Below are 14,110 nucleotides of genomic sequence, written 5' to 3'. Positions count from 1 at the left end.
TTCTAATGACAAAATCTATTTAAACATGCTAAAAGAATTACAGGTTGTGCTGATTTCCACAACACACTGGCTGTGAAGTCTCCGACAGTCTTAATGGAGATTTTCTAGTCACCTGGAATCCCTGTATAGAAGCATTCAGTGTGCAGAGTGTTTTTTTTAAATGGTCATGGAACTCATTATTAACTTCTTATATCCTTATAATACACAAGCCATGAAAATCCTGTCAATGATATCCTTAGTCCTATAAATGGTGCATAGTGATTTCATCAGTAATAAATCGGTTCTTAGTGATGTAATTCCTGTCACAGACTCACTGAAGTTTGTCTATTATGCTCGGCCTTCAGCCTTGTGCTTTTATATGGTCATGGAACTCCTTGGTGACTGAGGGTACATTATTCCCAATTAGTGATGAGTGAATCTTTTCGCCGGGCATGATATCCTTATAACGGGTGCTTAGTGATGTCATTAGTTATAATTGTTGCTTAGTGATGTAATTTCTGTCACAGACTCACTGAAACTTGTATATTATAATAAATAAAGTACCCCCTGTTGTAAAATATGAGGATATTAGATGCCACCTCAGAGATCCATGCCCTGCATAAAAGCATTTGGGCTTTCGGCCTTGTGCCTTTACATGGACATGGAACTCCTCAGTGACTTATTGTGACATTATATCAAAACAAATCAGCCTAAAATAAAAACTGAATTTCACCCTGGGTGCATTATTATAATTATTATAATTTTTTGCATCTACGTATTTCTTTCTGTTTATGAAGGCAAGGTTCTTTAATAACTCTGTAGTTTCAAATAAAAATGTTTAAAAATGACAGAGGGAAAAAGTATATTTGAAAGATTAAACAGAAACCTGCACAAATGACTCCAACATCTGCAGTGTTGTTCCAGATGCGATATCTGTTCAGTTCAGGCTCACAGTCCCACAGGGCTGATTCATTCCCTGTACATTTCAGTCCACTGAACCAAATCTTCCCTGTTCCAGCTCCAAATGATGTTGCCTGTTCATATGAAGTGTTGCAACCTAGTTGCCTGCACACAACCATAGCAGCCTTCTTATCCCAGAAAAAGTCACCAACCGTGCCCCATTCACCGTGGTGCTTCACCTCTACTCGCCCCTCACATCTATTGGAGCCCCCAGCAAGTCTCAACTCTAATGGCCCACCACCTGCAAAGCAAAAATTTGGTTCAGATTTTGAAATACAGATTGGAAATTAGTTTAATAAAGATAAAAACTATACTGTATATATATATATATAGTTACATTATTGCTAATATATATTATCCAGTCTGACTGTTGTGCAAGATAGTCAGAGCTAGTGAGTAAGACTAGCTTTTTGCTCCACCAAAGAGTAAGGGGATAGTATTCCACAAACTGCCTCTTTTACTGGATATATTTGCCTTAATATTTACTGTGCCAAGAAAGTACCTTTTTCAGTAAACCTTCATTCAAACCTAGGAACCACTGCTGCACATCCAACTATTATTTGCACTTTCATAAAGGCACAGCCGGGAAAGAGGACGGCAATGCTCTATAACTATGCTATATAGTTTTGCACCTGTGGTCATACAGGGAACCATATGAGCCCCTCCTATATAAGTATATAAAGTTACATTATCTTCAATAAATTAGACATAGTAAGACACAATACACCAACAAATTCAAACTGTCCTGCCATGGAATTACAGCTAAAAATATAACTCCAAAATAGCAGCCAAAATGCATTACTGACTCTACAACATACAGTTGGCTCTCAATATGACAGCCATGAGTGTTACCAATGAATTAGGGGGCAGATTTAAGTGTGACATTAGGGGCTCACTGCACAAAAATGTACCCACTTTCTATTTATTCTTATGGAATTGTTAGAAGCATATTTATCAAATGGTGAACTTTAGTTTTCACCCACTGATAAAGTGGGTGAATTTTTCTGTGGTGAGCCCTAATCTCACTTGATACTTTAAATCTGCCCCTAAATGTCTCTATAACTCACAATCAGTTCTGAATACCTACCTGCACAGATCACTCCAACATCTGCTGTGTGATCACAATTGTGAAACAAGGTCAGGTTTCTCTTACACTCTGATAAAGTGAATTCATCTCCTGTACATTTGACCTGACTGAGCCAAACCTTTCCTGAGCCAGGTCCAAAGGAAGCTGCTTTGTGCTGACCAGGGGAATTGTTGCAGCCCAGCTGCCTGCACACAACCGTGGCTTCTTTCATGTCCCATCTGTAATCGCACATTGAGCCCCACTCTCCATAGGATCTGACCATCACTCTCCCTTCACAGCGGCTGATGCCCCCCTCTAGTTTCAGTTCTTCTAGTTTGTCTGTTGAAAGCAGATCTATGAATAGAGGGTAGAGCCAATTAAAAAAAGAATAAAGTCTGACTCCTTCATTAGTCCTATAAGCTCTACAGACTATAGTTAGTGATGTTATCTCAAGCCCTAGAGAGATATTACAACCCAAGGTGAAATTTTATTTTAGTCTAATTAGCCTCTCATCTCATGACATTATGTTCATAGCAACATATATTGATGGGTGTCATCTCAAGGAACAGCACCTGTTTTAATAAGATTACATTATAACAGCACCAAAGCTCTTAAACCTGTTTCCAGCTAAATGTTGGTAATTCCCCACAGGAATTTATAATAAAAGAGGAATTGTTATACATGCTTTTATATAAAGATTTTCAGTAAATACTACTATGCCAAAAAAAAAAAACTTACTTCTAACTTACTTCTGTTCCCATTTTTTGGCTGTGTACCATATGTTTAAATGACCCCCCACACCCACAACACATTTGTTGGTGCCTGCACATGACATTTTACCAAGATAGCTTATTTGGGTAATTATATAAAACTACTAGAAGTAGAAACTACAAATTAGTGCTGAAGCAAAAATTACACAAACCATTAAAAATAGAGAAAGAATCCTGGGGGATTTCATTTGCAGCCACTGGAACTGCAACATATTCATTTTTAATAGCACGCATATATATTCCAATATCTGAAAAAAACAATTAGAAGTTACAAAAAGGTTATGCATGTCCCATTGCCAATTTGCAGTGTATACTTTTTCTTAGCCCTCAGCCACTGCAGTTCCAGGTTCTTGAAAAGCACATCTAAATTCAATAGACCCAAAGCACTTCACGTGTCAGACCTACAGAAATAAAGGCACATAATATTATAGGTATATCTATTAGGGCTCCTTTACTATTGTCATGGATGCAAGTGAAAGGGATGTGAAATTGCACAGTGTCTGGTTGTGCCAACATGGTAACAAAATTTATAAAGATTAAAAGCTGCATGTAGACTATAGCAGGGCACTTTTGGGGGAGGTATGTTGGTGTGCATAATTACACCATTGCCATCACTGTATTATAAGTGACATTGTGATTCAGCAACCAAATGAATATAAAAATCAAATCTGGACCTGGGTTAAATGTCCTTTTGTAGGTTTTTAGTCTCTAAGTCCCTGGGTATGCTTGAAATGGTATGTTAAGGCTGATTCACTGTGTGACTTCTTGTCTGTTCTTGACCATCCACTTGCTGCCATCTCTGACATTTTACTTGTACACTGACTTAAGACTTATACAACACTATTGAACCTTTGTTAGTTCTTCAGTATCAATCTTCTTCTCAAGTCCTAACTTCTATTTTAAATGTTGTGTGGCCCTGGCAATACAATGAGGCCAGAGAAAACCCTTTTGGGATAGTAACTACCATGGAAACCTAGGAGGCTCATCAGGGTCTTAGATGTGTTATTTGGCCATCTGCCATATACTAAAACAGCATCTGGAAATATGATACTTTTATTCATAGTTCAACTCATATCTGAGCGAGCCATGACTACATTATGTCATTGCTCGAGGACAAGACATTGGAGTGGGTATCCCCAAGAGAAAGGTATGCTAAGGAAAACAATTCCCATCTTTATGCAGACATTTTGACAATGCAACTGCAAGTGGCAACAGCCTCCTAATGGCTAATGCAGATCTGCTAGGAAAAGCAACATGCTTTTGGATTCTGTAGTTCTGTAGCTTTCAGAAAGCCAGTCTCTCTTCATTCTTTCTTCATGCAGAAGTCAGGTCAGATTTTTATTGAAAGATCTAACACATCTTTCAAGGCTGTAATTTCTACTTGTTATGGCCTGCAGAGCTCTTTTTGGTAGTAACTACCACAGGAGGTGACACTATTGTGGCAGGAGAAGTACTGGAAACAGGAGTAGCAGCAGCAAGTAAAGCGCATCCTTTTTAAATCACATACAAAGCAGTGGGGAGAGGCCTCATTGCTCCTTATGTGAGCAAAATTTTAGTGCAGTTTGGGCAGCATGCCACTGCCAAATCTGTGCCGCCGTAGGCCCGGGCCTTTGTGGCCTCACAACAAATCTGGACCTGAGCAAGTTGAGAGAGAGTTAGGCCTCCAGAATATGCTTTATATGAACCTTCTGAACTTAGGCCTCCATATGAGATGTCATATTTCATAAAGTCTTTTCCAGATGGAGCTTACTCAGTAGAGTCTATGGCCTGAGTATGCTATTAAGGCCTGCAAGCCCTTACTAAGGACCAAGGAGGAAGCAGCATTTAGGCAAGCGAGAATAGTCTGGTATCTGAGGGGTTAAGAGTGTCATAGTCAAGGCTAAGATTAGTCGAGGCTAGGTTTAGGCTAAGATCAGGACAGGCAAAAAGCAGGCAGGAGATTCATGAACTAAGAAATCAATAAAGCTATCAAATTTATATGCACCCAGGAGCCTACAAACAAAGTCCTATATTCAGGCACTGAAATCGGGTCTTCAGAGTCTATTGATTTTGAATTTTAATGCTAAATCACAAGGTGAAGATGTCACGCATGTTTCTTATTGTAACAAAGAGTCTTCTTCAATTTTGCTGTAGTGCAACTCCAGATTGTAGACATGTGAGAAACATGGTCATTGGCTGCTGGGACATCAGAAAGAAGAAGAGCTTGGGGATTTGGCCATAGATACATACAACTGGTGATCTTGCAGTAGAGGCATGAGAAGCATTGTTTTGAGCAAATTCTGGCCAAGGAAGGAGATCAGACCAGTTATCCTGACACAGAGACACATGATATCTCAGAAACTGCTCCAGTTTAACTCATTCAGCTGCTTCATTAGACTGAAGGTGGTAGGCAGAAGAAAACTGGAGTGTAATGCCAAAGTATTTTGCCAAAATTTGGAAATTAATTGTTAAACAATTAAAAAATATGAAATATATATAGAGTTGGTAAAGTTCCACCACTGATGGAAATTTGTGTAATGGAATGAACTATGCCATTTTACTGAAGTGGTCAATTACCACCCATATAACAATGTCATTTAAAAGGTAGTAATGCAGCAATAAAGTCCATGTCTAGATGGGTCCAAGGTCAAGAGGGAACAGGTATAGGTTCAGGAAGACCACAAGCAAGGGAATGGCTGGATTTGGAAGAGGCACAAACTGTAGAGGTAAAGTTTTTGACAGGATAAAGTCTTTCTGCATGGAAAAGCCACCATTCAAGAGAATTTCACAGATCCAAAGTCTTTTTAACACCTGGGTAGCCCACTTGTTTGGAACAATAGTAACTCTCTTTTTCTCTCTCATTTCTTTAAAAAATAGGCCCATGGATGTAAATTTCCACCTGGTGCTTGCCTTTGGGACAAAATAGCCAAAGATGAAGAGTAAGAGTGGATTTGGTTGCAGTATTCAGGTTCTAGAGATCAACATGGGTAATGAATAAAGGTAGAAAGTAGACAATTCTTGATACAGTAAGAACTCCATTGAGAGATTTGGCTAGTGGACCACTTGATGGCAGGGTTATACAAGCCAAACCAAGTTAAACCCAAGACCACTAGAGCAGATGGACAGTTAATAATGAAAAAACAACCCATCTTTGTGCAGAGTCTCCACAATAAAGGGCAGTTCCATGAAGTCAATGGTCTATCATCAATTACCAATACCCACAAGGGGCAGACATGGGCAGAAGTGGAATACCAAGGCTGATGCTCTTGTTAGGTTTAAACCTCACCAGCCTGGGGTTGTTGGGAACCAGTGATCCTTTTTTCGGTGTGCTTCTTTTCTAAGTATAAACTTTCAGAATTTCCTTTACTCATCCTGTTCTGCCTCTTGGGTATCGTTTACTATTTGTTTCTCTTGCCATTGCCACACTGTATCGCAACACTTGTGGACATTGTCTGAGCAATTGTTTGATACTTTATTTTGTTACACTTACATTTATTATTTGTCATTTATATTTTATACTCTTATTCTTTATTTTTATAAAGAATGTATAGAATATATATATATATATATATATATATATATATATATATATATATATATATATATATATATATATATTTAATGGGTGAAATCACAGCCATGGTTTTATGCCTAATGCCACTGCACCAATTGCACCAGTTAATACAAATACAATACAAACAGCACTGAAAAAAGAACCCTATTCTTTACACCTGCCATTGATGAGTAGTAATCTATATAGGGCTTTTGTTTTGCACAGCCTCCATGCTCTCTTCATGCTTAGGTCACCTATTTCCTACTCATGTTCTGCTCATGAGTACAATTTGCTGAATATTTACAGGTGCAGCTTGTTTGGTGATTGTGTGTATGTGGTTACTGCGCAATCTTATTAGTATAAAAATCTAAGTATCTTTAATTCTCAAAAATGTAATACTTACTATCGAGACTAAGCGAAGGTATCCCTTTAAAATCTGAAAGAATTAGAAAGAGAAGGTCACTGTGCAGATATTTATATAACTGAAAAACGTAAGACCCAGATGATTAGGGGGCACTGTAATAAAAGCTGCAATGTTTGCTTTAGCTTTTCTCCTTGGGCTTGTGATTCTCAGTGTCAAAATGTAATCCCATAAAGTCTGATTGTCAAACTCCGACGCCTTCAGGTAGAGAGAGTGGATAGAGACAGTGGATAACTGTCTGAAAAACTCAATGGCATTTAGTCATAGGCTCAGTCAGCCCCGACTGTTACAGAGAAATGTTACTATAACAACATGTACTGTAATTTCAATACAAAAATACTTGTATATTTGGTACAGTGTAAACACTGAGCCAAACAATACGTTGGCCACACAGTACATAGTTTAAACCTTTAAGTGCCAGCCGAATTTGGCATTTCAGTTCCTCCCAGTGGCAGACGTTTTTTAAGCATTTTGTACTCATTCACTTGAACAATGTGTTTTGGTAGGAAAACCTCCATGAAACTAGGGAAAGTATATTGTGGTTTTTTTTGTCACTAATTGGGCTTCAACATACACACTGAATTTTATAACTTTTCTGGAGATATATTGTGTATTTTGGGTGAAATATGTAAAAAAAAACAAATTATGAAAAATTTCTGTATATTTTGAGTTTTTTTTCCAGAGAAAAGTTGATTTTACACACATTTTTTTGTTGTTTGTAAAAGCCTTGATACTCCCAAGTCCAACGATACCAAATATGTGGTGGTAACCCACTGTTCCTGTCCAGAAGTAACCCCCAAACTAAAACAGTGCTTTGTACAATATCACACCAGAACAAAGTGGAAAAGTGCTTGTAACAGTTAATGCAGCATAACTTATATGTAAATCTAAAATATCCCCTCATGTTTGGTATTTTTAGACACTGCACTACCTGCAGTTTTTCAGTGTTAACCCCCCTACCTGTGGAATAACCCTCACAAACTATATATTTCCAAAAAGTGCACACCTTCAGCTTTTCAGAGACACCACTCTTCTCTTTCTACATGGAAAATTGTGGCCGCAGTGACTTGCAGAAGTCAGCACTTTAGTCAGAAATCAAGATACAACCAGATACAAACCTAGATTTTTCCCACAAAATCTCCATGGCAACTACCAAAAACTTACTAAAGATCAATCTGCAAGTTTCTCTAAATAAAACAATACCCCATATGTATGGGTGCACATAAAGAAGTGGCCACCAAATGCCCCCAAACAGGGGCAATGCATAAGGGCAATTTCAGTTGAAAATTTGGGAGCTGCGCTCTAAGTGCTCTACCTGCAGTTTTTTAGTCCTGTGAAATAACCCCCGCAAACTATATATTTCCAAAATGTGCATACCTTCAGCTATTCAGAGACACCACTCTTGCAGTCCCTTGCAGAAGTCAGCGCTTTGGTCAGAAATAAAAAAAAAAACCAGAAACAAAATTTCTCCCCAAAATCTCCATGGCAAATACAAAAATCTTATTAAACATCAATCTGCAAGTTCCCCTGAATAAAACAATACCCCATATGTATGGGTGCACATAAAGACATGGCCAAATCAAATCACGAAAATGCAATAAAACCACTAAAAGCAGTGAAAGAACAATAATTGCAATGAAATCGGTGGTCAGAGCCCTGGATCCACCAATGTCACTGAAAAACCAACCTTTTTTGGGGCACTAAACATGCAATAAAGAACCATGCAAAGAAAACACAATAAAATAAGTAAAATCCAATAAAATCACCTAAACCAACAGAACATCTACCAAAGACACTGCAGAAGCAACCTTTTTTGGGGCACTAAAAATGCAAAATAAACAGTGGTGTAGAGCTGTAGTTCAGCTCACCCAAGGCAGGCAGGCAGGCGAACAGGGCAGGGTCAGACTGGGGGTTGCAGGGCCCACCGGGGCTCCCGCCCCAGGGGCCCTGCAGGTGCCCCAGCCAGCCGTGTCCCCTACCCCCCCCAAGGGCCCCCCTAACCCCGCGGCAGGGCCCCCACATGACGTCCTCCCCAAGCGCGTATAAATTGAATTCATCAGGGGAGGAACAGTCAGAAGGGGGAGCGCCCAGGGTCGGACTGGGGGTGCAGGGCCCACCGGGGCTCCCACCCTGCAGGTGCCCCAGCCGCATCCCCTACCCCCCAGGGGCCCCCCTAACCCCCCAGCAGGGCCCCCGCCTGACGTCCTCCCCGAGCGCATATAAATTGAACACGTCAGGGGAGGAAGTCAGTAGGGGGAGCGCCGGCAAAGGTCGGACTGGGCCGCTGGGGCCCACTAGGGCCCACCGGGATTTTTCCCGGTGTCCCAGCGGCCCAGTCTGACCCTGGGAGCACCTGCAAGGGTCGGACTGGGAGGACCCACCGGGATTTTTCCCGGTGTCCCGGCGGCCCAGTCCGACCCTGGATCAGGGCGACCCAATCCAGCAGGAAGGCAGCAGGGGGTCCAGCAGTCCATGTGGTAGGCAGGAGAGGAGGAGGCGATGGTAGGGGGTGGGGCGCTATTTAAAGGGACAGCAGTGGACACATCCTCATCACATGCCCACTGCTGTCATTGGCTGGGGATCGGATTGGCGGCGCTGGCGGGAGCAGATCGGTGAGTATGACCTTATTTGCTTGTTGCCTAGGGGGATGTGGGGGGTTTACAAGCGCTGCGCTGCTTTAAAAGCGAGCCAGCACATGTAAACCCGAAAGTCCTGCAGGACGTAGATTCTACTTTGATTCATCAAAGTCATTTCACATGCGTTAAGACGCATATTGCATGCACTAAAAAAACGCAGTTATTTCTATCGCATTGCGTTAATTAGCGAATAGAAATAGTAATAACGCATGATTCACAAACACATATGAAGCATTAAACGCGCTAAACATCACATTAGTCTGTGAGAAGATTAACACCTACTTGGGGCAGGCGGTACTTTAAGAAAATTGTGAATCAACTTAGTGAATCAAACCCCATATCTCCAATTGGCTGACATTTTAGTGAGTGCTCAAAAAAGCTAGGTGTGAAAGTTCTCAAAAGCTTGTTGTGAAAGTAATTAAATTGCTTCCTGTATCTTTAAAAAAAGGGAGATCTGCTGTGCCCCTTTCATTGGAGAAACTTACTGGATCTTCATGCTTCATACAAGAAAACCCATTAGACTAAGGGGCTGATTTACTAAGACACAAATTCCAACCGAATTGGAAAAATTCCGATTGGAAAACGAATATTTTGCGACTTTTTCGTATTTTTTGCGGTTTTTTCGGCGACTTTACGACTTTTCGGAAATTATCGCGACTTTTTCGTTACCAATACGATTTGCGCGAAAAGTCGCGCCTTTTCCGTAGCCTTAAAACTTAAAAGGCGCAATGTTTCGCGCAAGTTTTAACGCTACGAAAAAATCGCGACTTATCGCGCAAGTTTTAACGCTATGAAAAAATCGCCAGATTTCGCGCAACTTTCGGAATGGCTACGAAAAACTCGCGTTTTTTCGCGCAAATCGTATTGGTAACGAAAAAGTCGCGACAATTTTCCGAAAAAAATCGCAAAATACCGATCATTACGAAAAAACGCAATCGGACGCATTCAGCCCGTTCGTTGGTTAGTAAATGTGCCCCTAAATATAAGATATGACATTGCTTGTCTTAACTTTTATTATTGGTTTTAAAAATATAGGATTTGCATTTTGTAAATAAAAGGTAAATAAAATTAGACCGAATTTAAGGTCCTGGCCAAATCAAATCCAAATCCATAAAATCATGTGACTTTTCGACACATAAACACGGAAATTGAAAATGTTTTGCAGCGCGCACAGTTCTATTTACTCATTCTGTGCCTTAGTTTGCATATACAATCATATCATACATCAGTTTGCTATTCAGCCGAATCTTCAAATCTGAAAATAGTGGATTCGGTGCAGCCCTAATTTGGGGCCCAGCAGAGGGCTCTTGATTGTTCATACACAGTTATCGTATCTTCATTTAATTGCCTTTTCTGCAGTGAAACAACCACAACTTGGCCGGTCTCAAACATCCTAATATTCCATACACTTATTCCTCTGTTTAATAATATCCCTTTTAAATGTGTTAAATCACAACCATGGTTTTATGCCTAGTGCCACTGCACCAGTTAATGTTACTTCCATACAAAGAACAGCACCCAGAGAGGAACCCTGCCCTTTACACCTGCCATAGATGAGTAGTTATATATGGGGCTCCTGTTTTGCACAGCCTTAGTATGCACCCTACTCACGTACTGTCCCAAATAAAATTTGCTGAATATTTACAGGTGCATGTTTTGAAGTTTGTTTGGTGATTGTGTGTATGTGGTTACAGCACAATCTTATAAGTAGAAAAAACTGAGTATCTTGGATTCTCAAAAATGTAATACTTACCTGGGATGTCAACATTTTGTATCACATATTCCATATATTTGTAGGCTTCTGGAAGATGATTAAATGCCCAGGAACCTGAAAAAATTAGCAACAGAAAATCACTGTTCAGATAACATGAAATATGTGTATATATATATATATATATATATATATATATATATATATATATATATATATATATATATATATATATATATATATATATATATATATATATATATATAAATATCAGCATGGGGGGTGTTACAATATCACAGGGCCATAAACAATTTTTTCTTGTTTCCTAACAAATTGTACATAATGGCCATGAAGATCTATACTTTGAGTTTTTTTAAAAAGTAGTCATCAGACATAAGGCTGATGCCACACCAGGCGTAGGGCTGATTTTTTCGGCAAGCGGAAAAACGCTTGCCGAAAATTCAGCCCTACGCCTGCTACTTGTGCCTGCACCCGAATGAATGGGATACGCTCGGGTGCAGGCACATGTAGCCGATATACGCACGAAAACGCGTGAGAATGCAAAGTCTCGCGTTTTCATGCGTATATCGGCTACATGTGCCTGCACCCAAGCGTATTCCATTCATTCGGGTGCAGGCACAAGTAGCAGGCGTAGGGCTGATTTTTCGGCAAGCGTTTTTCCGCTTGCCGAAAAAATCAGCCCTACGCCTGGTGTGGCATCAGCCTAATCCAAAACAGAGATACCAACCCAGAACCAAAGTCATCTGAGGTTATTTTGGCCCCTCCTGGTTCCATGCTTGCCCTGCCCCCTGTCTTTCCCAGCCCTGATCCACTGCTTCAAAAAAGTTGGAATAATGAAGAATTGGGATAATGATTCTATAAATTTCAATGGATAGATTTCAACAGATCTGTTACTGCAGTGACCAGATAAGATGGGCTTAAGTCAAGATTTGCCATTTAACACCAAAGGTTACTGAAGTTACTAAATATATATATATATATATATATATATATACAAACAGTGTATAAGCTGCACACCAAAAGTCAAAGACGCTACCTGGGTGGCAGGACAGTGTAGCAATTTGTAGAGAGGCAATGAAGAACGGCACTCACAGGAGATTTCACATCAAAGACATCAAAAGACTTGTAGAAGCGTGAGATTCTTTATTAGTTGGACTAATAAAGAATCTCACGCTTCTACAAGTCTTTTGATGTCTTTGATGTGAAATCTCCTGTGAGTGCCGTTCTTCATTGCCTCTCTCTCTATATATATATATATATACTAAATTTGCAAGTATGTCTTTATTATGGGGTAGTGGAATGAAGCTAAACTTACCAGGTGCATCTAAAAATGTTTTTAAAAAATGTAATTGCATACCTCCCAACATTTGAAAAATGAAAAGAGGGACAAAAAGATTTGGTGCGCCCACCTTTGTGGCCACACCCCAATTAACACACCCTATTTTCTTCTAAAAATACTCCAAGTTTATAGTTTAAATAATGAGATCAGATGCAAATGTGCTATACCCTCATACTGAACGACCTAAGGAAAACAATATAGCAACTCCTACATATAAAATACAAATATAGAGAGAAGGCAGTCAGTTATAAGTGAGTTACAACTATGTACCAGATTTCCCCCCCATACACAGTGCCCCCAATGACCCAATGGACAGTACCCCCCATACACAGTACCGCAATACACAGTGCCCTTCATACACAGTGCCCTCCAATACACAGTACCCTTCATACACAGTACCCTTCATACACAGTGCCCCCAATACACAGTACCCTTCATACAGTGCCCCCCAATACACAGTGCCCCCCAATACACAGTACCCTTCATACAGCACCCCCAATACACAGTGCCCTTCATACACAGTACCAATACACAGTGCCCCCAATACACAGTGCCTCCCAATACACAGTACCACCCATACACAGAGCCCCCCATACACAGTGCCCTTCATACACAGTACCAATACACAGTGCCCCCAATACACAGTGCCCCCAATACACGGTGACCCCCAATACACAGTGCCCCCAATACACAGAGCTCCCCCAATACACAGAGCCCCCCCAATACACAGAGCCCCCCAATACACAGAGTCCCCCCAATACATGCTCCTACTTCTTCTTCGCTTCCTCTCCTTATGCGGCTCCATGTGCGGCGGTGCAAGACCCTTTTATAAGGTTGCGCCCGTGTGTATGTGTGACGTCAGTACGCATGGGGCGCAACCTTATAAAAGGCCCTGGCACCGCCGGAGAAGCCGCCACATAAGGAGAGAAGCCGCGCAAGGAGCAGGAATGCTCGGCTTCAGCAGGTTGATCCCGCTATCGCGGATCATTCCATGAATGTTACAGAAATGCGGGACATTCATGGAACGATCCGGGACAGCGGGATGCACTATAAAAAGCGGGACTGTCCCGCCCAAAGCGGGACAGTTTGGGGGTATGTAATTGTGGTGTGGGCCCTTTTACAGAGTAAGCTAAGGCTGATGCCACACGTGGCGTTTTTACTCTGCGTTTTTTCTCAGCCTAAAAACATCTCACAAGCCACACAGCCCCTGACTATGGCGTTTTTCAGCCTAGAACTGCAAATCCCGTTTCCATAGTGTGAAATAGTAAAAAACGCTGCGTATTTCCACTAGGTCTGGCAGCTGCCTTTGTGTATACATAGGAATAGCTTGCTTTGCAAATACTGGCGTACTTCAGCTATGCTTGAAAAATCTGTGCTAAGGCGTTTTCTAGCGTATTTCCGCATTGTGTGGTTTGCTTCGAGTCTTTTCAAGTTATTTCTATGGATGATGATATCGGGCGTTTTTCAGCTGCCGAGAGAATTAGAAAATACGCAGCGGAAAAACGCCTCATGTGGCATCAGCCTGAAGCTTGCTTGAAAAAGAAAATTATGACTTTATTTCCTTAAACAGAAGGCAAAAGTGTTACACAGTTCAGTATAGCATCTGGCTGGGGTGGCCTTTTTTTACCCAAGGCTCCCAGCATGCTTTGCAATTCAGTGACAATAATTACAATTT

At 40.8% G+C, this 14,110-nt stretch overlaps 1 protein-coding gene across 1 annotated transcript in view; it reads right to left on the bottom strand.

Annotated features, from left to right (window-relative positions):
- LOC100493820 (scavenger receptor cysteine-rich type 1 protein M160-like) overlaps positions 1–14,110 on the bottom strand; it is a 363,414-nt gene that overhangs the window by 312,263 nt on the left and 37,041 nt on the right. Inside the window, exons 9-12 of the mRNA XM_031891745.1 lie at positions 11,118–11,192; positions 2,928–3,023; positions 2,027–2,359; positions 866–1,180 (exon numbers count right to left, since the gene is read on the bottom strand). Coding sequence (XP_031747605.1) covers positions 866–1,180; positions 2,027–2,359; positions 2,928–3,023; positions 11,118–11,192 — 819 coding nt within the window. The remainder of the gene's footprint in view (positions 1–865; positions 1,181–2,026; positions 2,360–2,927; positions 3,024–11,117; positions 11,193–14,110) is intronic.

The sequence above is a fragment of the Xenopus tropicalis genome, chromosome 8, assembly GCF_000004195.4.
Source record: "Xenopus tropicalis strain Nigerian chromosome 8, UCB_Xtro_10.0, whole genome shotgun sequence".
NCBI classification, from domain to species: Eukaryota; Metazoa; Chordata; class Amphibia; order Anura; family Pipidae; genus Xenopus; species Xenopus tropicalis.
The sequence above is the reverse complement of the archived record's forward strand: the minus strand, read 5'-3'. Positions and strand labels throughout refer to the sequence as shown.